The 27749-nt window shown below is 37.9% G+C and overlaps 1 protein-coding gene across 1 annotated transcript; it reads right to left on the reverse strand.

The window, feature by feature from the left end:
* Positions 1-748: 748 nt before the first annotated feature.
* On the reverse strand, positions 749-27749 carry ppm1f (protein phosphatase, Mg2+/Mn2+ dependent, 1F). Its single transcript, XM_028824002.2, has 8 exons — positions 27547-27749; positions 25149-25392; positions 17430-17542; positions 8131-8330; positions 7463-7651; positions 4806-4949; positions 4333-4426; positions 749-3703 (listed from the first exon to the last, which is right to left on the reverse strand). The coding sequence occupies exons 2-8, from the start codon at positions 25352-25354 to the stop codon at positions 3336-3338; spliced, it is 1314 nt and encodes a 437-aa protein (XP_028679835.1). The 5' UTR covers positions 25355-25392; positions 27547-27749; the 3' UTR covers positions 749-3335.

Genomic DNA, 27749 nt, shown 5'->3' on the forward strand with positions numbered 1-27749 from the left:
TTCCATGCATTCCAACAAAGATAACACTTATTAATTAAAGCAATATGTAAATACCGCTGTGTAGATTCCTTCATTTGTTCCATCATTGTAACGTAATTTGATTAAGTGGCAGTGGTGCAGAGCACTGAAATCTGAAAAAAGAAAATATACAGGAAGAACTTATTAATGACTACTCTATGAAACAAATGCATTAATGATAACAGCCAATCACCACAAACACTCCCAGCCTCCACCACATTAATCTGGTGCATCTTCAGTAAAGTATTATGTTTTTACTTTATTTTTTTTGTGTGCATATAAACAAAAAATGACTTTACTACTTATGCTTCATTTTTGCAGTATTTTAAGCAAGCCAGTGTTAGATGAACTAAGATTATGATTAGGAATATGGGGGGTAGACAGTCCAAAATATAAGAGGGTGCTAAATTGTTCAGGGACTATATGCTGAACAATCAGGAGTATTTTAAAGTCATTCCTAAAGGATGCAGGCAACCAATGTAATATAAAGATTGGTGAAAGGTTTTCAGATTTTTCACTTGAGATATAGTATCTAATAATATGTAAAGGGGGAACGTTTACAGCCAGATCGGTCTCTCTTATAATTTTCCATTATTTAATAAACAAAATGTGGGCTTTCGGCAAGCAAAAGTTGACCACCTTCTCATTACTGCCAGGGAGTAGCTATATTCAATGAAATACAAAAAAACAGAAAGCCAGTTTTCTAAATGTATGGTTAAAAATGCAACCATTTTGTAATTTTTAACAATTTATTTTGCATAATCCTTGTTACAGAAAATACACAACAATTTTGCAAAACAAACAAATGATGTCCACAGGTTATTTTAAAAAAATTGCCAGTAAGTCCCTGTAGCATTCCAGTGCTCTAATATGAATACTGAACTTTTTCCCAGCTCAGCTGATACTTGAAACTGTTCAGACAAGGTGACCTGAACAAAATAAATCAAGAGAGAATTGTACATTTCCTAAAAATCTTGATGCAAAGTCTCACTTTTCCTCCTAAAACTATTTTGCACAACAATAAGGCACTTGTTAATGACCTGGCTTAAGATACTATGACGTGCACACTTGATATTGTAAAAACACACAAAAAATTAAGACAAAATTAAAATATCCACCTTGGTAAAATAGAAAAATGAACAGGATATTTTATAAATATATTCTGAAAATTAAACTGTAATCATTGAGAAACTAAAATATCAGGTTTAACATTTGTATATTTCATATAAAACAAAGGCTTTGCAAATGTTAAATAACAGATGATCTTTTATCAATGCCCAGATCAAGTTTACATTGAATTACCTTTCATACATCTGCATTTAGCTGCCTTTGCTGAACAGGGTTTTAGATACATCCATGTTTGCATATTGAATGTAAATACAAAGAAATTCTTGCATCAGACTTTAAATGGAGAGCACAGAAAAACTGAACTGCAGTCCTATAGTCAGTACTTGATATCACTAGGGTGTAGCACTGTGACATCCTTCCCTAATGAGTAAGGCCCAGAAGTGGAACCTCACTTGTCTACCATAAACTCTAAGTGAAGTAAGAAGCATTAGCAGTATTATACATCTTTTCAGACAACCTGTCTGTTCCAACTAAAGAGACACTGAAGTGAGGCTTCTTTGTTAAGTGTTACTCACTAGTGGCTAAACAGTTAGCTTCATACTGGTTTTGTTAAGTAACATTTGCATTTCACTTTCCTTAGAAAAATTAAAAGTGAAAAACTCCATTATTGTCTATTTCTGCTGCAAACATTTACAACTTATTGCAGTCCTGCTATATGACCCTTCTATTAACATTATTAAACAACCAAAAGCAGAGTTAGTATTTGCTATTAATTTTAAATATGCTTAACTATCACTCAAAGGGTGAGATAGTTTATTTTTGTCATGTTTTACATAGCATAATATGGTAAGTTTCCTTTTAATACCATAAGAAAATACTGGTAGGTAATCTTACTCAGAAGGAATAAAGCTAATATATGAAAGATAAAATAGCGGAGTCCAATAAGGCTATTTGCACTCAGTAGAAAGAGGTAGGTAAATGGAATAGTCTGAAACGAAGACTAACGACAGACAAATGAAGGACTAAGCAACACTGTTGTATATTTCTTTACAGTATAATAAAATATATTTGAATTTTTAATTTGACTTTAAATAGTTATAAAAATATTGGTGTAGGATAAACTGTAAAGACCCTTAACCGTTTCAATGACAGAATATTTGAAAATTAACTTTCATGAACTCAGAGGCACAACTGTGTTCTGGGCTGACGACAGTTACAATGAATCTTGGCAATTATCTGTGGAAAAGTGCAGCACAGCAGTAGTTAATGAATGACAGTAAGAAGCCATGTGCTTTGAACCTCAGACACCACCCCTTGCTTTTTTCCCTATTAAAATACTGTGGATGGTTTAATCCTAGAAATATAAATGATATCATGAGGGAGGGCAAGATCTGCAATGAGACAGGACAACTACTGTCAGAAGGAAGGCAAGCCATTGTAAAGTTTAACACTTGTAAATGAAAAGGGTGCTAATCCTTCTTAAAAGAGACTAGACAGAGAGAGATCCATGTACTATTGATATCCTAGAATAAGTTATAAAATAAATAACGGCAGCTTAGTCTGCACTTGCTACCTATAAGTCCTATGCACAGATTTCTTTTAATTGTGATAACCATAGGATTAACTCTGTAATAAACCTATCAGATGGAGGATCAATGGTTGAAAAATGACAATGTAATGTGCAAAAGGCACTTGGCTGTCAATACTGCCTTAGGAGATCTTCTGACTGGCAAATTCTATAATACTGTTACTTATTTTTTGTTTTCCTCACCACCACTTAGCCTCTAGAAGTCCCCAAGATCCAAAGTGACAGGAGTGTTGCTATGTGCAGTTTTGAATACTGGCATGTACAAAGGTAATGCATATTTTACAGTATTTAACAATATGGCAGTTGATATTTTAAACAGGCTATCATCTCATATCCCCTTAATGGGTTGTTTTTGGAAAACATCTTAAAAGTTACATTATGTAACAGACAACAAATTTTAAAATTGACAAATGGGATTGATCCCACTGACAGTAAAACACAAACATCAGAGGTCAACAGTAACATAATACTTTGAAACATGGAATTCCACAGAAGAACATTTAAAGGTAGCAATGAGTGTAACCATCATCCAATGGGAATAAAGACAGAAAGATCTTCAGTCCAGTATGTCATTTTGGTTTTGGTTGCATGTGACTCAATGAAATCACAAGTCAATTTTAGGCTGCACCATCTTATTTGCTGGAATATTGTTCAGTACATTTCAGGCTGACAAAGTATTATTTTGGTTCTCTGCAACATCACGGAAAAAAATGAAAGGTGCAGAGCTTGATTCCTCAAGCTCCCCAGCCTGCTGCAATATTACTTTAGGATCCTTGAGAAAAACCACCAGGACAGTGATGTTATCACTGGAACCATTCACTTTGGCTTCTGTAACAAGTTTCTCTGCTACTTTGCTTCCATCACCATGATTCTCCCGAAGATAATCCAGAACCACTGAAACAATCTCATATGGTTTTACGGTGTCAAAGAAGCCATCACAGGCCAGAAGAAGGTAGTCCTCCGTGCCAGTGAGTTGGAAGGAAGCTCTGTCAGCATCCCCTGATATGTATGGCTTCTGGTCAATGTCACCTGAAAAAGATCGATTGTGAAAAATGAGATAATTCAAAGATGTACATCTGTTTGTCAAATAAGATAAAGTGTTCAAATTTCAATGTGCTATACTTAGTTCAGTAATAATGCTTTACGCTGATCCAAGTAAGTTCAATAATAATGTTTTATACTGATTCAAGTTAGGATTTCATAGAAATAAGATGACATATGCTTCTCTTTTAAGTTCTCACACGTTTCCACCAATTAAGCAAAAGGGACCGGGAATCAAACTCCTACTGGCTAGAATTCCCCATTTCTCAGCTAGGGTATTCTGCCCAGTCAGCAGTGTTGTTCTACAATACATGCTCATAAATGCAGATACCCTTCCTAACTTGGCTTTACAGAATGTTTATGGCATTTTGAATTAAATGGAATGGCCAGGAAGTGGGGATAAAAATAAATAAATAACACTAGCACAAATCAGATACATTTTTAAGTTAAGGTACCCCTTGTACATCTAAGCCATACACTGTTGAATCTCTTGCACTTACATAAATAAACTAGAACAAAACTGAAAAAAGTGTCATGTTATAGGGTAAGTTAAACAGGCACAGGTTTGAGCATCTGCCTGCCTGGCATAATAAAATCCCCATCTGTTACCATCTTACCAATAGCCCTGGAGACTGCAATCGTGCCATTCACTCTCCAGCATCCCATAAATGCAACACACCCACCCAGAGCTTCAATCCTCTCTCTCTCATCCTATAAAAAAGCAAAACAGTGAATCAAGGGAGATGCAGTAGCTCTAACCACCAAAACCGTATAAACCATAATCTGCATTTCTGTTATGTGGTACAACACAAAATAAGTTCCCAAGATGTATTTTCTAGGAAAACAAGATTTAAATTTGTGGTTCTGTATTTAATATAAGAGTTCTTTATGATGACTAGGTCAACACAACTCTTCACCTCAACCTACCATATTTAATAATGACTTAATGATTATGCTTATTAATCACATTAGACAATTGTGTATAACACTCAATAAGCTAGGCCAATTAGTGCATCTTTTTCAATGTTTTGAGTAACCCCTCTAAACAATGAATTTGCAATTGATTAAACATTTTAAGAGTAGTCTGTACCTCTCGCTCAGGTTTATGGGGGTCCATTAGTGTAACAACCTGGCCCTTTCTCACTAGAACCACCTGAGAGTCTCCCAGCCAAGCAACATGCAACATGTCATCACAGATCAGTGCTGCGACACCTGTAGCTCCGCTGCGCAGTCTCTGCAACAAAAATTAATTTCCTGAAATTCAAGTTTAATTTGGCATATATAACTAGGACACCAAAATGTTTATTCAAATGTCTTGGTAAGAAAGCATATCAATGGAAACAATCACAAAGGAGTAAACATAAAGGGAGCCAGCAGTGAGACAGTGTGCCAGCTAGCAGAGGGCAGAAAAATATAAAGATAGATGTGGCACATTTAGCATCCTATAATATGGTACAGATTTTATTACAGTAGAAAGTTCTGTAGATCTCTGCAGTAAACTCGGATCCTAGATTTTGTATGTATATGTCACAATCTTATGAACTGAGTTTCTGTCTTGTGTGGCTATGTTACCATACAAGAGAACACATTGTCATGGAGCAATACAAAATCCACAAGGCTCTATTGCTTGTCCTATATGTCCCCAGACACCCTCAAAATTGAATATACTAGTGTCACATACTTCTCAAAATAACTGCACATATATAATGTTGTTCCACTATATAAAAAGGTGATTGTGTCCATTCAGGAAATTATAGATCAATAAGTATAACAGAAGCAATTATTACAGTTAGGAATGAATATCACTTGGGAAGTACAAGTTTATTAATGAGCAAAAAGAACAGGTTTAGGTGGGGGGAGACAATGTTTTGCTAAAATGCTAGAAAGCACATGATTGCATATGAGCATATGATTGTAAAGGTGAATCTGCTATTATTTATGTTGTATTTCAGAAGGCTTTAGATAAGGTCTAACATAAGAAGCTTGAGATCAGATTAAAAGAATATGTGTTCAGAGTGCAGTGGGATTGATGCAAAATTGATTTAAAGACATGAAGCAAAAAGGTACAGTGCGGTGAACTTATTAGAATAATTGATTTTGAAAGTGGGAACCCACAGGGATCAGTGCTAGAGCCACTGCTCTTTTTAATTTACTATAATCATCTATATCAGGGATGTCCGACTTTGATCCTAGAGGGCCTACAGTGGATGCAGGTTTTCCTTCCTGACACTTTACTTTCTTAACCAGTGACTGATATCTGCAGTTAATTGACTTCTTTTCTCTTCGTTTTAATTGGCTTGTTTTATTAACACTCAATCTTTTGAATTGTTTCTTCTTTCCTTAATAGAAGCCAAACAAAAATGAGATGGCCAGCTAAGTTGGGCCCCTAAACTCCAACCATTTTCACAACAACCAGTTTCTTAATTGGAAGTCGATTCTCTTTATTAACTAAATCAGTTATTTAATTCCATGGCTTGTTGGTGCTCTTGTTCTGTTACACAAGACATTTCCAAAATTTATGATTTTCTTTTATAAGAGCATCATCAAAATGTTCTAATAACTTGAGCAGATTATAATTACAGAGACGCTCACCTTTCTTTGTTTTCTAATATTGCATTAATGACATAGCTTAGCTGATCATGTGTTGGCTCATTTTGTATCTCATTGTATGGCTGCTAATTAAGGAAAAAAGCAACAATTAAGGGGTCTGAATCTTCAATAGCAAGTTAAAATTAATGGAAAAGTTAATTAGGAGAAAAAAACTGCACTAATTAAGAAAATGATTAGAATGAAACCCTGCAGCCCTCCAGAATTGGAGTTGTACACTGCTAATCTAAATAAATATGTAACATGTAGAACAAGCCAAACTTTACAACATACAGGCTTGGACTGAATAGTGACAGATGAAATTTAATGTACATAAATGCAAGGTGTAACAGGTGGGAAGTAAAATGTTGAAATTTGAATACACAAAGGAAATATTTAAAATGAAGTTCACCTTTTTCAGTTTTACCCGATATTATTTTGGAGAGATGAGGCAAATTGCCTGTTCTAGTCAAAACTGTTCTAATGTTTTACAGTGCGACCTTGAGGTTATTATTAGTCCAGATCAGGTTAACTAGATATCTTAATCCCAAGGAATCTAAAACAGCCAATATCTTCCATGGTTGTTCTTAAAATTCTAAACAGGGTGCGACTCTTTGCGTCTCCTAAAGCCTATTGCATGCTTTTTTGCCTTGGCCACATTTATGACAGAGTGTTTTTGTAACACTACTTTGTGAGGTCTGCAAATTTAAAGTTGCCTTGTTTCTACTGATTAGCCAAAACACTCTGCTGTCATTGTTTTTTTTTTTTTTTTTTTTAACCTAAAAGTACAAACATAAGTTAAAACCAAAAGTTCAGTCAAGCTTTTTGTTACCTATTTTTACCATATGCCGTCTGCCTTTTTAGGAAATCTAGTGTCTAGTTAGAGATGGACTTATTCAAGTTATGATGTCTCACATTCAAGTCCTGTTTGCAAGGAGCAACTACACTGAAGGCTGAACATTAACAACAAAGATGTTTCATCTCTCAAAGTGTAAAAAGCAATTTATAGTTCTTGGGCAAAATTTTTGAAGAATCCATTTTTGAACCCTTAAACCTTTATAATATTGAATGGCAAATCCAAAAAGTTGAAACAATATGTGTCCTTAAAATTACCAAAAAGTAGTAAAATGTGTCTTTAGAAAAAAAAAAAAAAAAGTGTACCTGTCTTTTTGCTTTTAATAGGAACATTTCATCAGTCTTCTTGAAAGCAATTTGTAGTGCCTCACCAGCTTTACTCTGTAGTAGCTCACTCTCTGCAACTTTCACATGAATATGGGTTGCAGCATATGTTGCAGCATCAATTCCTCCATGTCCATCAAAGACAGCAAAGTAACTGCGATTAATCTGGTCCTGAGGGGGTACAAAAGAAAACCAGATGCTGATAGACCATGCTGGACAACAGACAGATGGACAAAGTCAAATCATATGGAATGCATAAGGTGAAGTTGGGGGGAAAAGGGTCAGTAGGATCACAATTAATGAATGCAAGTGAATGGTATCTGATACATACAATCAGAGAGAAAGTGTGATTATTTACTAAGCACGATACATAGAAGCCTATAGCACTTGACTAATATCACAATAAAACTGTCACTTTAGAGGAAAAAAAATAAATAAAAAGGGTCTCTCCAGCAAACAGACACTGTGGCTTTCTTGTTCATTTTATTTTCTGTTATGTTGTCTGGTGACTGATACACTGGGAGCCAACTTGAAAAAAATCTTAAATCAGTTTCTGACTGCAGCCAAGCTACTGTCTTAATAACACAATTATCAATGTGAAGGTTAATCTAAACGAATTTCCAAGCACTTTCCCCAATTAAGAATTTTACCTGAATTCCAAATAACTGGTTGAACTCTGTCACAATGACATGCCTATCCTCCATTTTCCTGCGAGTGTTCTTGATTGCATGCACTGAGGTCTGTAGGACCCGAATTTCAGTTTCAAAGTATGGAGGATGCTTCTGCCACACACAGCAAACATCCCTCAGCGTGTTTATTAGGGAGCACAGAAGAGGTACAGAGTCCAGCACTAGAAATCAAATGACAGTTGATTACTTTCAGTAAGGTTTAGATGGTTAGAAGGATTTTTCTTGTCTTTGCAGATAGAATACATAATCAATTTACAACCATCCATCCGCTTTCTACATTACTTCTTCAGTTTAAAACTGCAGACAGTAATTGCCTATCCTAGCAGTAAAAATTTCCTGAATTGATCATTCATCTTCTGCAGTGACCATCTGAAACAACAGATGGCAGCATTATCACAGTTCTTTTCAAAATACACTGCATTTTATTTTTATTTCAAAATATTCCAATATACATCAATAAATCATTTTTTAAGCAATTAGATTCAACCATAACCTCATTTATTTGGAACTCAAAACATCCACATATCCAAAGAGCGACCCTACAAAGACCGAAGGCAGAAGGTGGCACGGCTCTACCTACCTTTCAGTTTTACTACTGGGCATCAAAGATACAAGCTATAAAAACCTGGACACAAATAGATGAACATACACAGGCTTGGTCCACAATAGAAATAAAATCCTGCAGTACTTCTTTATATTCCCTGCTTTGTGCCCCAATTAATGCAAGTTATCGCCAATATATTAACAATCCAATTGTGCTTCACTCATTCAGAATAAGGAACCAATGTAGAAAGCACTTTAAGATGGACAATCTTTTATCTGTGGCACCTCTGCATGAGAACCACCTTTTTCAACCCTCGCAAACATATGCAGTTTTTAATATCTGGAAAACATCCATCCATCCAGTTTCCAACCCGCTGAATCCGAACACAGGGTCACGGGGGTCTGACGGAGCCAATCCCAGCCAACACAGGGCACAAGGCAGGAACCAATCCTGGGCAGGGTGCCAACCCACCGCAGTCTGGAAAACATTTGGGATTAAATTGCTTAGAGATCTTTATATAGACAACATCTTTGCATCCTATGAACAATTACATTCCAAATTTAACTTTCCAGCAACACATTTCTTTCACTATCTTCAAATTAGAAACTTTGTTAAACAGACCTTGCCCGATTTTCCTCATCTTGCACCCTCCTCTATGCTGGAAAAAATATTGCTCAGTTTCGAGGACTCAGACAGCATTTCTGCAATATATAAAATTATTTTACAGTCCCTCCCTTTCAAAGATCCAAGAGGACAGTGGGAAAAAGATCTCTCACTCAACATATCAGAAAAGGAGTGGAAGGTAGCAATGTAGAGAATTCACACGCACTCCGTATGCGCAAAGCATACAATTATTCAACTCAAAGTTCTATATCAAGCGTAACTGTCTCGCTTAAAACTGTCCAAAATGTTTCCAGTGCAAGATCCAACCTGCAACGCTGCAATCAAGTTCCAGCCTCACTGGGCCAAATGTTTTGGGCCTGCATCAAATTAACATCATTTTGGACCAAAATCTTTAAATGCCTATCAGACAGCCTTGGTGTCACAATCCCTCCTAATCCACTAACAGCTGTGTTTGGTGTCCTTCCAGATGGGCTTAAAGTGGGCAAAGAAAAACAAATTGTGATTGCCTTCACTGCACTATTGGCACGCAGACTTACTTTGCTAAACTGGAAGAATCCTAACTCTCCTCTTTTAAGTCAGTGGGTAACTGATGTTTTATACTACAGTATTTGAAATTGGAAAAAATCAAATTCTCAGTCAGAGGATCTGTGCAGAACTTTTTCAAAACCTGGCAGGCTCTAATCAATAATATTTTAGAATAAGCTCTTAAAGCACTTGAGGAAGTAACTCTCTTCCCATTTCTTTTTCTTCTCCATTTATCTTTATCCATCTATTAAACTCATCAATTTATGTATTTTTACAAGCTTTAAGTTGTACTCCGTTGGCCATTCTCTTTCTCAGGGGTTGGAGTTAATTTGTTTTCTATCCTATTTTTTGTAAAAATCGATCTATTTGAATGGAATGATTACAATAAAATCATATATATATATATATATAAAAAAATACACCGCATTATTGACAGCTGATTTATAACGGTGACATTTTTCTTGAGAATAAGAGCTAGCAGGAACTTGCCGAGATGTTTACTACTGTAGGAGCACCAGCATTACAATTCCATTAAAAATCATGGTGTCAACACCTGGAAACTAAAAATTCAAATAATGAAAAACCCTTTAATAACCCCCCGAAATAGGAAGAATTTGCCTATTCAAATTCGGAATAACCCGGTCATTTCCAAGCTTGATATTTTACACAACAGTTACGGGTAAACTGGGTATAAGATCAGCCTTTTTTAATGACAACTGGCTGCTGTGCAGCACTGCTTAAGTATTCTTTTTGCTTTCTTACTACTGTACATAAAATATCTTTTTCTTGAGTACCTGATTTACACAGACAATTTAGATACTTAATCATACAGTGCTTACTGTATGTGTCATTGGCAAAGGTAAACACAACACAACATGGGGAGAATGTGCAAATGCCATGTAGACAGTAAATGATTATGAGATTTAAACCCAGAATGCTGGATATGTGAGGTAGCAGCATGCTGCAACTGAGCCCCAGTCTTGCCATCACTGTTTATATGAAAACATTTTTTCTGAATAAGACAAATGACACAACAGAAAAATGTGATCTTATATTTTTACTTTCATAACACCCATCACATTTTCTTTATAAAATCTCATTGATTTATTATCACATCAATATAGCACATAAAGACGGGGATTAAAAGAGCACTGCTCCCCAACACTTGTTAATCTGGTCTGACAGACAGCAAGTCTGTGGTCATGTTTTTGGCTAAAAAATCTCCTAAATGATTTCTGTTAAACATATAAATGTTTATTATGTTTGCAGAGAACACCAAACGTGTTAAAAATAAATATAACCTGTTGCAAAGAAAAAACCTCTGTAAAACCAGGTTATATTTTGGCATTCAAAAACATTTCTGGGCTAGTGGTACAAATGAATGATGCCCTGCTCCTGGCAGTATGTGGTGTCTGTCATTCTTAGTTATAACGATACTACCATAGTCAACATAAGGCTAAAAGAAATAGCAGGTACATTCGCCAAAACATGAACTGTAAAATATGGATTAAAACTAAACAGTGTGACTGGCACCCTGTGTGGGTGTTGTTTCTGCTTTGCACCCAAGAATGGCTAGAATAGGCTCAACTACCCCATGACCCCGCCATAAATAAACAGGTTAACAGAAGGATGGATGGACTAAATAGTGTGTTATCCCACCCATTTCAAAGGAGTTGAAAAGAACTGGCGTTAAGTGAGTAATTAAAGAGGAGCCATAAAGATGAAATTTTCAGTCCTCTGTACACCTGAAACAGTAAAATGTGCTTAGCAATACTGACACCACTCCGGCAGAACTACTGACGAGGCTGCACAGCACCTAACCTCTCACTGCACATGTAAGCATTTAACACACACACAGACTATATTGCTTCTCTAAACACTATTTGCTGGTATGTTATGTAGTGATGCAGTAGTCAAAATGAAAACAAGATATATAAATTAATCAAGTTCAGGTACTGAACTCTAGAATACATAACAGCAATCTGAGCTTTTTATTTTCTATTAGTGGCAAGTCTTTTGTTCCATTTCTTTCTTATTGCTTGGTCTTTCCATAGCTATTTTACATATTTGCCTAATAGTTGAGTAGAAATATGACAATGTAACCCAAATGTTTAAAGTACAAAGATCTGAGGAAATTGGTGGGGGGTATGGGCTGGTAGGTTTTAGGAGGAAACTCACAGAACCTTTTCAGTGGCAAAATATCACCACTATTCACCATAAAATTCTTAGCGAGTTGTTGGCAGGCGTGTGTTCTCACTCACAAATCACATCTAAGAAATACTTTTACTTGGACCTATCACGCCAAGCAATGTTCCATTCATGTTTAAAAGGCTGCAATTTTGAATTATTTCCTTTTTGTAGTTACTATAAGGAAATTCGAAGGATAAAACAGACAGATTTCCACACTTGTCATCAAAATTGTCACATTAGTAACTGTTTACATGCACCAGATCTTAATGGCCAGACTGTGTCTGTGGTTCAGTCATTTAAATTCCTGGGAATTGCTTTCACTAATACCGTATAAGCTCCAATAAATGCCGAGTCTCTTATTGTCGCCGGTCTCTAATAAGTGTCGGGCTTCAGAGGGGACGCGGCCAAATAGTAGCCAGTCTCTAACAGTAACCGGGTCTTTGATATTTGTCTACTAGCGTACATTGTAAGCGTCTGTATCTTTAAAGACATGTGTAATACATGTGCATGTCAGCATGTTGCATATATAAGAAATACGGATATACCGGTTTCTAAAACTGCTTCATTTTTGTGCCGGGTTGACCAAAATACAGTCGTTATACGGTAATACCGTACGGTAGTGATAAACAGAGAGTGGTACAAATGTGTTTTGCTATGAAGAGTCTTCGCTGTCAACGAGATTAGCCTAGATCGTCGGACCCAGGACGCATTTACTTATTTTGGACCTGCGAGGCCCTGGATTACAAAATCTACCCTTTGGGCAGAGAGGGGAGTAACAAAGAAAAACCTGCCGTCTTCATCTCCGCTAAAATGGAATTTTCTTGTCATTTTAATCCTTTTCACGTGATTTCTTCACCAGCAATATTAGGTGGCCTTGTTATATTTCTGAAGTGCGAAACAATGAGACCACTCTGGAGCACCCTTCCACTTTGGTATTTTGAGAAGCCGTACAACATTCCTGTCTCATTTTGGAAGAAGCAGTGCGTGAGAATGGTGCCAGTAGTGAGTCAGCAGAGTTTACCATAGCAGTTTCTTCACTTATAAAGTCGTGTGGATCTATGGTACATTGTCTTCCAAAATGCCACCGAAACGGTCATTTGACATTGCCTTTAAGAGTCGTGCGGTGGAATATGCGAAAGAAACTTCCGGTGAAGCGGCCACTCGTCATTATGGTGTTGATCCAAAAAGAATCAGAGAGTGGAAGAAACAATATGAGAGTCTTGTGTCTGCTAAAGGGAACAAAGGTGCAAGCAGAAAGCGGTTAGAAGGAGGAGGAACCAAAAAAGTTAGTGAAGAACTTGAAGACCATGCACTGTCCTGGATTCTCGAGTAGCGGCGAAAATCCGTCCGTGTTTCCAAAAAGATGATTCGTGAACGAGCGAAACTGATTTTCAATACCGTGAAAGATGAAGAATTCAAGAGAAAGGAAACTTTTATTGCGAGTTCCGGCTGGTTGCAAAAATTTATGAGCGTAATTCGTTATCTCTCAGACGAAAAACAACTGTGGCTCAAAAAGATCCATATAAACTGATTGACAAAATTGTTTCTTTTGTGATGTGGATTTCTCAGTTGCAGATGACCAAAGGTATCCGAGAATGCAACATTATTGGAATGGATGAGACATCAGTTTGGTTTGACATGCCGGGTGAGACAACTGTTCATCCCAGAGGAACAAAAACAGTCTCTATCAAAACTACTGGCCATGAGAAAGATCATTTTATGTTAATTTTTGCGATCAAGGGTGATGGAACCAAGATGAAGCCGTTCATCGTATTTAGACGCGGAATACGAGAAGTGACTAGGTTGCGGCAAGATGTTCAACTTCAAGGAGCCGTCATAGCGTGTTCCCAAAATGGATGGATGAACGAAGATCTCACAATCCAATGGCTGCAAAAAGTTTGTGGGAAATTTTCCTTCCACAAGAGACTTCTGGTTTGGGACTCTTATCGTTGCCATATCAGTGCAAACATTAAATGGGAGCTCAAAAAGTACAACATGGACACAGCAGTTGTTCCAGGAGGCTGCACAAAATATATGCAGCCAGCAGATGTTTCATGGAACAAATGTTTCCGGGACAAGATCAGAGCATTCTATGAAAATTGGATGGCAGGTGACAATGACAAAGAACTCACACAAGGCGGAAATTTGTGCGCACCTTCACGACGTCTGATGGTGACATGGATCATGTCTGCATGGGATGAAATCTCAAATGAAATGATTCGGGAATCTTTCAAAAATCGTGGCATTGCCAATTATACTGATGGCAGTTAGGATTCAATAATTCATTGCCTCAAAGAAAATCAGCCGTGTTTTGAAGGAAGAGAGAAATTGTCGGCGGCAAGAATTCAAAGCGTCATGACAAACCTGGAAGAAGAGGAAGACGATAGTGAACTGGACAACAACGAAGCCGTCATTGTGGATTCTTACAACGAATAGCAGCGAAAGGTACAGAAAGACATTGCCATTTAAATTTAACAGTCTTATACAGCATGTGAAATTCAAATAAAGTAGCAGTTTGTAATATTAGTCGATATTTTTGTGTACCTACCTGTACTGACACGCGCAAAAAAATATTGCGTTCTGAAGGTTTTTTGTTAATAGCAGTGTCAGGTTAATGGTGGGTTGAAATTATGTTGTCTTGAGTTGGTAATGTCTTAGAAGTGATTTTGATTCAGTATATAATAGCTAAACCTGGTCCAATTTCCCTAAGCTTTACCTATTTTGCAGCTTTATTCACATATAAGCATAGCTCAGTTTTTCAGGAACTGCATTAGGTTTTTATCTGGAAACTGATGGGTCAATCTTCTTGAGATACTTTAATTCAACATATTGCAACACATGGTCTCAACCCTGCAATTCACAAGAAATTTCTGGAATACCCTGCAAAAGTGAAAGGAGCAAGAATAATTTGGCAGGCTAGGGAAAATTTAGAACCAAGAAAGAGATGAATGGCCTGTAAGACTGGAAAGCTTTCAGATATCCACATTAAAGGCAGAAATTAGATTGAATACAGAGATGAGGAAAAAAGGTAGTGGGACATGAGAAGATGGGGTTTATTATAGAATAATCGTATGCAGATTTAAATGAAAACAGCAATACCTTGGTCATTCCTACATTATATTAAGTTGAAGCTGAAATTCCACACCCCCACCCAGTAAAGTGGGAAAGAGAACATCTGTCCGAAACACAGCACCACACAATGTTCAGTTAGCCAACTCAGTCCCTTCTTTCTCTGTCTTCTTCTCTTTCTGGTGTTCTCACTCCTCCAAACACAAGCTCCGTCCACTTCCTCCCAACTCCGGCTCATCTAGTGGAGTGAGGCGGCCCCATTTATAATACCCCGGATGTGCTCCAGGTGCTTCATGATGATCTTCTGATAGCACTTCCTGGTGTGGGGGAAGTGCCGCATGAGCACCTGGAAGCACTCCAGGTGCGCCTGGAATCTCTTCTGGCAGCACTTCTGGTTATGACAGAAATGCTGCAGTCCAGGACTCCATAATCCTCCGGGTGCCCCCTGGCGGTGGCCAAAGGCCCCAACAGGGTTGAGCTTCTAAGCTACGATCCCATGACCCCCATGCAGACCAGGGCAGCTACCCTCTCGTGGCCCAAGGAAGGTATTGTCCCTCTCCCGGTCCTTCCAGGTGTCTGCCACATTCCCTATACTTCTTTTACTCATTCTCTACTACCTAAATAGTTGGTGTTTGGGTCTCTGCTACATGTTATTCTGATAAGAGCAAAGCGGTTTTAAAATAAGTTTACTTTCCGTAGGAAGGCATGAATTTATACTCTACAAAGTTGATGTTTTCATTTTCTTCCTAAAATTTAGTGTGTTTCTGGAGTAAAAACAACTCAATTATGGTAATGAACTAGAAACTACTACAGAAGAAAAGTTTCCCTTTAAGATTACTTAAGAACAATTGTGAAGTATGCTTGGCATTTCACTTAAACACTGACATCTTCAGCTTTTTTTCCTTTTTATCTAGATTAAAAACGTTTTTTAAATACAAGTACCAATGGTCCAATTTTCATAAAAATGGATAAACACTTCTTGTATTTGCAAAAATACCCAGATGCTCATACTTGTTCTGAAACAGAGGGACACTCCTCCATGGATAAATGTTTGAGTGATTTCCCCAAAACAAATACCTAAATCAAAATTATTTATTATGGTTAGTCATCAGTATGCAATTTGACTCAGAAAGAATTGTTTTGTAATAATCCCACTATCTTTTTCATTTTATAAAAGCACTGTTTGTGGCTGAACATTATTTATTCTGTCCTGGAAGCTGACATAGTTTCCTTAGTCTCCCATAAGTAGTAGAGCTTTGATAAATCCAAGTTAACAATGCTGAAACAATGCTGTTTTGTGTGCATGTTAGAAAATAATCAGTCAGCACCCCTGATGCCAGTAAACATACTAATAAGGGAGTAAAACAAGCACAGCCTACAGTTTCCACACAAGATGGAAAGTATCAACTAAGCCCTCTACCTGCTGTGTTAGGCTTTCAACGTTCAAAGCTCAAAGCAAAAATAAATAGATAGAAATTTATTTCCAGAACTTTTGGAATTCACCTTAAGTACCTAATAAATACAGGTTATTATGTCATAACTTTAAATGTCAACTGCATCAGATCTTGTGATGTGGAACTGTAAACCCAAGGTTGCCTATTCAATCCCAAATCAAGACACTTTACTTGGCATCTACCTCCTACTGCAGTAATAGGGAAATGTTTTCATTATACTGAGCTTTTAAGTAGTTTCAAATGCAATGCTGGAAAGGTGGTGGTTGTGTGCATTTTATGCAGTGTTTTAACAAAAAGTGTGACCAATCCATAGTTTAACTGTATCTGGTTAAACAACTCTGCCTTTATGTAAATAATCCGACATGTTAAGGATTCAACGGCAGAAGTTGAAATGCTGCCCCAGTCACTGTCTGTCTGAAGTTTGTATTTTCTGCATATGTCGGTATGGGTTTTTCTTCAGTGTGACTCTAAGCTGGTCCAGTATGAATGAGGATGACACTGCACTGGAGTGAGGTTTAGTCCAAATTTGGTTCCTGCCTTGTGTCCGATGTAGTTAAGAGGCTATAAAATCTCTTTTCCCAATAACTCTATAATTGGTTTAAGCAGTTCTTGAAATGAGCATATAAAATTTAAAGGCAAACTTTTCTAATAAGTAACATCCTATAGTAAAACAAGCAACTTACTGATTAGTCTGCATTTTGGCTTAAAAAAAGAGGGTTAATTGAATTTTTAATCCTTGCATGTGTGTTATTCATAGTTATTTTGAAATTGTAACAAACATGAATTTTTAAGGATTGAGTGGTCGTTTCACTCAATTACAGTACAGAAGGACAAGAAAATCATGGGATACTTACAGGTCTCCTCTTCCTGAGATTCCTGTTGCTTTTGAAAACTTCTAAGATCTGACTGCAGGAGAGCAGCTGCAGCTTCATGACACAGGGCAGTAGAGAGGCGATGGGGAAAATTTCTACAAAAGACAGCAACATATAAGCAATAAAGAGATTAACAGTAGGACATTAGGTTTTCCTAACTGAACATATTTTACAAATGTCTGTCAATATATCTTAGGCAACAACAAAAAATAACAAGACAGCACAGAATCTGAAAGAAGCAGCACACTCCATCGGACTCCCAATTTCAAATCAAGTTACATCAGGCTAGCACTAGGCTGCAAACCAAAAACATATATCCAGATCTGCAACAAATTCCATATATAATATTATTGCAATGTGGGTAATGTAGGTGTTTTAAGGAATTAGTAAGGAAGTTCATCCACCCCATAACCATATCCAGTACATTTGCCATATTTCTGAATGTACTCTCTGCACAGGTTACAAGGTGATTTGTATGTGGGTTTTCATTGACAAAGCTGTTTAGGGTATTTTACTTGTAGTCTTAAAAAACAATTGTTTCTGAATTAGAGGAAATGAGCACTGATAAGAGTAAAAAAATATTTTAGTGCTAAGAGGGTAGGATGCTATCAGTGCAGTTTGAACACTGTAAGAAGACTTCCAAAGCAAGTTGCATGGAACAGCAATTTTTCTATAATTTTATATTGCATATGCTTGATGTTGTCAATAAGGCCCTAGAAAAGTAAAAAAAAAAGTAATAACCTGGTACTGATGTCATCATCAATACTCAGCTATTTTAGAACTTTGAATGAGAATGTGTGTATGCCCTGCAAAGGGATACCAAAAGACCAGAAGGGGGTTTTCATAGGCACACCAGCACAAGCCAAAATGCCACCTTAAAAGTCATTTACACTTAAGAAAATATAATTTGGAGCCCATAACAAATGCTTCACTCCACAACATCCTATCTAAGCCTTGAAGTACAGTCTTCAAGGTTGATTTATTTCATTGTAAACTTTTTTTTCATTTCCACCAAATACCAGTTAACTGAACACTAAAATCAGCTGGTTTGTTTTGCTGCTTTCTGTCAGTTGTGATTAAAGTATGTAGTGCTGCAAGGTTTTATTTCCCCACAAAAATGATAATGCAAGGTGGCACAGGGGTAACCATGCCTCCATATCCAGCATTCAAGGTTTGAATCTCATGCTTGGTTAGTATTTGTCCATGTTCAGTTTTTACATTATACCAATATATACATGGCTTTCCTCTGACATTCTCTAAGAAATGTGTGTTAGGTAACACAGGAAATCCCATTTGACCCTGTGTGAGCATTGACGTGTGCATGAGTCTGCCTGTGCTGGACTGCACTGTCCATAACACTACTAGGATAGATTGCATTGCTACGGATTCTAAACTAAGCCAGTTTGAAAATGTTGTCGTATGTAACTTTTATCATATATTAATTTTTTTTAATCGTAAAGTAACAAGACACTATGTATTTGGGTAGGAAGTGAATTAAATCAATGGACAGGAAAGGTAAAAGGGCATTTCCTTCCTGCTGCATAACTGGAAAAACAAGAAAATGGAGACCCTACATTTGAAAACTATGTAACAAACGGAAAAAGGAGGCTTCAGAAACATGACTGCTGTGGAAATTAGCAACTGAAATGGCATGAGCCGGATATTAATCTCTGCATTGCAGCAGTTTCTTCTTTGGTCAGACAATATGAATCACAAAACAAGTTGTTGTTCTGAATCAAGCATGGCCTTTTGCTTGGAAAAAGTCCACATTAAGACAATCCAAAATTAAAATAATAAAGACTGAAGACATTACACAATCCGACAGGAAATGTTTTATTTCATTAAAGAACAAAACTTGCATTTGTTTTCAATTCTGCCAAATGGACAGTTCAGCAGTCATATCAAAAGCAAGGTGCTTGCCACAGTGTGTGAAAACACTGAAAATGTCAAGGCAGTCATAAACTTGGCAAAACCCAAAACAAATATTTGATCTGGATATGTTAATATTATTTTTATTTACAAATAAATACAGTTGAAGACTTTCAAAATGTATATATAAAATTGAATTTCTATACATCTGCTACAGTATTAAGCGAAAACCATTACATCTATTTTAACATAACTTTGCAGTTATTTCTGGTAACACTTTACATGTTCTACAATATATATATAATTTTATTTCTGTCAGGTTAAGCTTCACGCAAAAACCACTGCACTGCATAAATAAGTAATTTTTCCAGTATAGCTTAAGTAATACAGGCTAATACAATTTTTGATTTTTTACATATAAATAACTAGAAACAAATTAGGGAGAGGAAATAATGAATAGCTGAGCATTTACCTCATTCAGATACATGCTGAGCATTTCCTGCAGTCACCCATCAGGACTTCGAGAGTTTAGAACAAGTCGGGCACTGCTGCTGACAGCTAACTGGCACAGTGCAGATGTAAAAAGTCACAACAAGTTATACAAATATGTTGTCTCATATCTTAAGGTGTAGCATCACTTACTCACAATCCTTTGATGTCTGAACCTAAATCCCAACATATTTAATGAGTGTTGAACGAGTGGTATTGTTCAATTGCAAAATGGCTGAGAATTACATCATTTAAATAAATACATGGATATCCCTTAATAATGTATCACTGTATAAATAAATAATGCGTCACTGTATAAATAATGAATTATACTATGCCAAAGTATTTTTCAAACACTACAAAGTTCTGTTGGAAATCATCCGTACTCTGAAAAGGCAAACCATGAAATCAGCAAGTGGATCAGAACCACGTAAATTAATAATAAAATAATAAATGCTGAAACAAACAAATAATTCAAGTTTAACAAAAGTAAATTCAACTTTATTTAGGTGATGGCTAAAATACTTCCATTATCAACATTTTAGGTGAGCTCTCTTACCACCAACACCTATTTAAAATTGATTATTTGGTTTTACTGTAGTTGGCAAGTTCCCTTTCCACTAATTTATGTGGCTTTGCTGGTTTCAGGCTCATCTTGAAATCGGACACCATTACCCGCAAACTTCTACAGCGCTGAGCCTCTGTTTAATGGGATTGTGTTTCCTGTATTTACTTTTAGTTATATTTTCTATCAAATTCACAAAAAATAAACATGGCACTTTAAGTACTCCAAAATGACAACCAACCACCAAAACTATAAAGAAGCCAAACACAATAGTTTCACATTATCATTAAACAGCATTCTTTGTTTTCAGCAACTTCTGTTTGCAGTACTATAATTCTTGAGTTTTCTTCACCAATGAGGAAAATCTTGCAAAACGTTAAAAGCAACAGAAAATTATCTCATTTAAATGGCACAGCATGTTTACCAACAAGTAAGAAGAAATATGTATGCCTTCAACTTTCATTTTGACCATCATCATCCATTTTTAGTGTTTGCTAGAAATATTTCACAGTAAAGAGCTGAGGCCCTATTTCTGTCAAGCTAATTGAAAATGATATTCGTCTTCACTGAAAGCACTGAATTTGTGTGAATTTCACTTCTTTATTTTATTGAGCTGCCTGCCACAAATGCAATTGGCCAACAGCCTTACTAGAACATGACAGTTATCAGTGTGATATGAACCACCATGGCATATGAGAAGGCACCAGCAGCAGTGCTGACACACATGGCTCAAACCCTTTTGTAACTGAGGGCAGCCAGTATAACGATGAAGTACGCTGCATATTCTTTTCGATACTGTCATGAAGAGACTGAACTGAATTCACCAATCTACAGTACACTAATAAATTTCAAATCACCAGTGGAGGAAATACATTTATCCATCAGACAGGAAGAAATGAGAAGCAGGGTGGGGGACTCAGTTATAAATTAGAATATATTTTATTAATATAATAACAAAGGGTATGTTTTTAATTAGTATTTTATAATAATGATTGTACCACCTTTGCTTTCCCTTTCTAAAGTCACTGAGATAGAACAACATATTAATACAGAAATACCCTGAAATCTCTTTCTTTAATAGCGTAAGAAGAGAGACTTCAACATACAACATTAGCGTGGCCACAGAAATTCCCTGCTGATGCGTGGGTCGGGAGTCTATCCCAGCAAGCCCAGCCAGGAACAACCCCCTGGACGGGGGCCCCAGTCTATCACAGGGGAACACACTCATACACTACATACCCACTTTGGCCAATTTAGCGCTGCTTGTCCACCTAGCCTAAAAGTCTTTTCGACTGTGGGAGGAAACCCATTCAGACATGGGGAGAACACACTAACCCTGGTCTCCTTGCTGCAAGACAGCAGCACTACCACTGCACCATCATGCCACTCATCCAAAGAAATCACAATATGAAAAGCTCAGTCTGTGTTTAAGTTGAAAACTTGGAATCACTTTGGTTTATAGTATATGTTGTAGAAAATAAGGCAACTGATATGAAGAATGAAATTTGTGCAAAAAACAAATGACTGAAAAAACTGATTACAGTAGAACACAAACATACGAGCGCTCACACATGGCATCAGCCAATGCAAATGATAAATTAAGTAAAAAATATCTTGTACATTGGGTACTCTTTAATTGACTATCCCAAAACTCTAGACAATAGTATGCCATGCACCACTTACTTTATCCGTAACATTCTGTATTCATATTATCATAAATGCTGCACATACTGGTGCCCACACAACAGCAGAGAGTCTCACTAATCTGAGATGTCGGGTCCTCACACGTCTATTACTACATCCTGAAGGAGTGACCACTGCTGTCTAAAGTACTCCAAACTAAGGCAACATTAGAACCAGATTGATGCCAACCTGGCAGACGTTTTGTAAAATTCAACATAGCCACCTTGAGACTGTATCAAACAGTACTTCAGTCAAGTGAGTTAATGTTTAACTGGCCAGCTAACTCCACATCAGGTATTTTTGTCACATGCCAAATTAACCCTCACATCGTGTAATGAAGTGGCCAGCTGTCACCAGGCTTTTTTTTTTGTTTTAACAGTAGTGGAAAACCACACTTTATGGAAAGTCAAGTGATGCTTAAGCTTCCAGCCAATATCAGGGTTGTACTCTGGAGATGAGGAAGGCAGGCACTGATATCTGTACCCTGAACAGAGACACTGCATACATTAAAGCAACTTGTTTGGACATTTAGATCAAAGCTGGAAGGGAAGACTGTACACAGTGGGTCATAGTCCTCTTGCATATACTGTACAGTCCTTGCTCAACACACGACAACATCAATGACATGCTAATTCTAAGAAAGATTAAATAGAGCATCAATCAAAGATGGCATAACAGAAACACCAACATGCTGGAGGAGGGTGCCTTATAGACTGGATTAGTCCGAAGGAACACATTTTAATCCGAGTATAGCATTAAGTCAATGAAACGTCTGGGCTATTGATCTGGACAGTTAAGTAGCACAGGGGGTTGTTAATCAGTTTCATCTGCTTTGGTGCACTAGAGGGTTGAATGAATAGTTTAACAGGTGGAGGGAGGCCACTGACATTTGTCCTTCCTCATCTGTTTTGTCACTCATTTTGTATTTGGCTACGGTCAATATCACTGCTGGTAGCCTGAGGCGATACCTGGACCCTACAGAAGTTGTGCAGGTAGCACTGTGGAACTTGATTGGTATTTGCCATAGAATACCAGAATTGGCAGGTCCACCACTAGCACCCTGTGCTTTTCACAGATGAGATCAGGTTCACCCTGAGCACATGTGACAGACGTGACAGGGTCTGGAGAAGCCATGCAGAATGTTATGCTGCCTGTAACATCGTTCAGCATGACCGGTTTGGTGGTGGGTCAGTGATGGTCTAGGGAGCCATATCCATGGAGAGATTCACAGACCTCTACAGGCTAGACAACAGCACCTTGACTGCCATCAGGAAATTTCAGTAAAATGGACTAGCCTGCTGCATTATTTTTTCACTTTGATTTTCAGGGGGTCTTTTAATTCTGCCCTCTCCAAATTGATAATTTTTCACTTCAATCAAACAATGTGGCATCCTTTCGTTCCTAACACATAACCCAGTCCATATCAGTAGAGATATCCAGCAGGATTTTTTCCACATTGAGATCTGATGAGTTTTCAAAGTGTTCCTTTAATTTTTTTGAGCAGTTTATTTTTTACTCGCTGGTGAGACAGCAAAGCATGAAGCACTTATGACAATGTTACTTGGGTGCCATTTGTAATGCCCAGCCGGTGTATTGTCTTGCTGTCACATGTACAGCTATGAGTAATGGGAAGCAGGGCTGTGGTGGAGTAATTTTTATAAAGTACAGGACACATATGTAGGAAGAGCTGAGCCACTGGGTGAGGGATAAGACTGTGCTTCCATGCCAAACAGGCCAAGTGGTTTAAATATAAGCATCTACTGTAACTGGAAGACTCAAATTAAAATGGCAGTGATGGTGCAACTGCTTGGGATTTTGATGGCTCGTATTTTTAAATAACAGTTGCCAGAGTACTGATAGGATTTCTTTTATTTGAAAATGGTGTTTGTTCTTGATCTGGTGGCCATTACCAAAATAGTAAGGTTTAAAAAAGCTAGCACAAATGTACATGCAAGGCCCAGCATCATTTGGCCAAGTTCAAATATATTCAAATATTTGCTCATTTTTAATTTGAATGTTTATACCTTATGTTTTGGCTAATTTGACAGCCCTAGCACACAATGTTAACTTTGATGCCGAGCAAGCTGGATCACAAATTCCAGTGTATACCAGCCACAAGTTTGCCGTCAGGGAGACTGTTTAGTTCTAAGGGGGCAATGTAGTCACATGTCAGTGTTCATGTCTGAAACCAGCAAAGGCTGGCATGCTAATAGTCTTGACAAAAAATCTGTAAAGACCACAACGAGTGTTGAGAAGCAGAGATGTCAGGGAAGCATGTATTACGTAAGGCTTCTGTTGTTTGGAGTAATTTTAAGATTTATTTGTGGGGCACTATAGCCTATAGTTGCAGCCTTTGTGAAACAATTTCAAAGGGTAAATGCTGGTTATCTGCAAATAAATGTTTTATTTGAATGTGCACTATTTAGATATTTTGTGACACATTTATATTCTATTTCTGTTATTATAGTTAGTCATCACTTTTTTTTAATAATTATTCTGTGGTTTGCCAATTTCTAAACTAAATGCTGAGTACCAGTTAATAGCATTCTATTGTTTACAGATTGTGTAGCATTTAGATGCTGCTCCTGAGCAACAAGTAACAGCATTTGTGGTAATTGTTCTGTGTTTGAGTGTTCCATGCCAATTAAACATGTAATAAATACATCACCCTTGCATTAGAATATAAAGCAATTCATATTTTGATGGTATCTCACATGGTACTACTCAATTCATGTTTAAATCTGTTACACAGTGAAAATTGAACAGCAAATCAAAACGCAATCGCAGTATCTGCCAGAAATATTTCTATCAGATGTCTTCTCCAAATTGTTCAGCCCAACCTCATGTTAAAAAAAATACATTACACACACTAAATTTGACTCAATCAGAGCTATGGGTTAATTTCAGATTAATAATATTGAAGCTAAAAAAAATTATGGACACAGTCAAGCTAAAAGGCACTAGCACTTTCAGAAAAAAGGAGGCTCCACCCCAACAGCAGCAAAACCCACACAAGTTTAAGCAGGAGATGCAGTGCTGCACCCCTCCGCCATGACACATCACTTGATGGAGCTCCACACTTATCCCTGCCATACCTGTCCTGCAGCAGCCGCAAAGCGAGCTCCAGACTTTCACCGTGAACCTCCTCCTGACTCACAGTGTTGTTTACAGGCTTCACAGGAAGAGGGTCATCAGGACCCAGAGGGGTGGGGAACTCCTTCAGAAAGGAATCCATGAACTCTATAGCCTCCTCGTCAGCTGCGCTCAGGCTTGCACCTTCCTTCCTGTCTGGCGCTGTCATGGTTGGCTCATTACGTCTTTCACGCTGGTATCACGTATCTGAAACAGACAGTCACAGGTATTAAAGTTAACTAGAGAAAGGTTTTTTATTTTTTCTAAATCTAAATATTTCCAATCAAAAGAATTCCATTCAAAATACAAAGACATCAAGAAAAAACACACAAAATAAAATAAGTGTCTATAAAGAATGAAAACAGACAGGCTGTGTTTAGACTACATGCTGATGTGCTGTACTCTGCAAATAATCCAAAATCCTGGCTGCAAGAACAGAACGCAGCAGAAATTATTTTTAGGATGCCATGTAAAAACATCAAGAACAACACTGTAACAAGCAGTTACAGATGGAGATGGAGAGACAGAGGCGCGCGCAGAGAATAAGAGTAAAGCCTGATAACGGTCATGTTTATTCAGCAATGAAAGATCCACAGCTGTACTTTCAAAAGAATCGCCTTTTGCGCTGTTATAGCCTTGGGAAATGCCTTGTAAAGTACCAGTTACTGAAACCAGCCACAGATATAAGTCGCGTTTCAGTCTCCCAGAATCACATGCCCACCTGTCTTCTGCGAGGCTCTATTTATTTATCCGTCTGCCTTCCTGAACCTGCCCAGGCTTGTGAAGTGCAACACAAATGTTCCAGGGGGCAGTGGAATGCAGAGCTCAGCGTACCGCTGTGGCACTTCTCTGTCAATCACCCACCCGGCTCTGCCTGTCTTCAGGTGACATGCTGCCTGGTACAGCACACTTTGCATCCATGACTGCTTATATGTCAATACACAGGTGTGCACATCCACACTTTGGGCAATGATCTTTATGTATGTGCCATCAATCACACAAACAATGGCAGGAAAACCATCGTTTTAACATTACCTCATGTACATTGGTGGGGAAATGTATGAATCTGCAGATCACCCAACACGCTGTAAGAGAATTGAACGTTTCATACAAAATTCGAGAAAGGTTATGTTGTGACATACTCAAATCATCACTATTGCAACACTGCATTCTTCCCTCTGGACAAAAAAACATAACATGACAAAGCACGTAGCTGGAGCACTGACGTGATGTACAGGATTTGTCACAAATATTATTCCATCTCTGTCCAGTCGATATCTTTTTACAACTTCACTGTTGTCCAGCGTTCCTAAGATGTGTGTGCATGAGGGGGCTCCTAGTGAGATAGGACAACTTACGAGCCCTGCTAAATCCTGGTGTGATTTTAAGTAGTTTCTTAAATTAGGAAAATGGATAAAATGCTTTAACTTCAAGTCCTAAGCGTAGACCCAAACTTGTGTCACTGAGATTTTTTACCCAGTTAGGACTGTTTGTCGTACTCTGAGATGCTTGAGGAATACGGCCACTGGGCTTGTTTATTCCTCTCAGGTGTGGCTGCAGGAGATCTCTTTAAACAACCTCAATGATCGGGTCAGCCTCCTGCAGAAAAATATAAATGCAGAAGGCACAGAGGAGACATTGTTGAATACAGCATTGCCCACACAGTAAAATATTAACCCATCTCGAATCAATCAGGGCATGAACTCACGACAAGTCTAATTTAAAAAAAAAAAAAAACAGAAACGTATCATCTCTCCAACCAATCAGCACCAGCACCAAGTCCTTTGTGTGGCCCTCACTTAAGTCCCCTGATATTTTTCATTTTGATACAGTAACTGCCAGAGGAGGTGCACACATTCCTATCACCAGTTATCAAATGTTTTCTTACTCCCTTTATTCAACCGTGTTTTTAGGACTAAAGGCATGTTTGAGTTTACCAGATTATTGACAAAAAATGTCGATGTGGCCCCCTCGGTCACAGCTGCACAACTTGCTGTGTGTTTTATTACTTTTATGGCGCCTGTATCTCATATGCCTCAGAAGGATACTCTAGTAAGCTTGCTTCATATCTCGTGTGTTTGTTTCACGGGAGGCCCCGCGTCTCAGGGGTGCACATCATGTACTTGTCATCATTCCCGGCTTCTATGTCAGGGTGAGCTTTTCTTCCTGCACAACCCCTCTCTGACTTGTCTCGCTTGTGAACTCTCCCTCTCCTGTGTGACAGCTGCACACCTCCATGTGGCTCTCTTTTCCTAACAGAGGCCGCTCAACCTAATCGTCTAGCCTCGCCACTTTCTTTCCTCCCCTCTGCACGCACCCATTCTGGATTTTGTTTTGCTTTCTTTTTTTTAAATTACTTACCCGGCGGCTCCTGCACTCCACGCCACGGATAATTCGTTCCGCCGTCTGCAGGGTCACCTGTATATCCAGAAATACCAAACAAAGTAGAAAGTGTGCACGACTATCGTGAAGCTCCCCTCAGCTTCTACATCTGGGCACCGTGCGCGTAGCCTAGTAGGTTGCACATGCGCAGTCCGACCCAACCCTACCTAGCATGCGCCGCC

The sequence above is a fragment of the Erpetoichthys calabaricus genome, chromosome 18, assembly GCF_900747795.2.
Source record: "Erpetoichthys calabaricus chromosome 18, fErpCal1.3, whole genome shotgun sequence".
Classification (NCBI taxonomy): domain Eukaryota; kingdom Metazoa; phylum Chordata; class Cladistia; order Polypteriformes; family Polypteridae; genus Erpetoichthys; species Erpetoichthys calabaricus.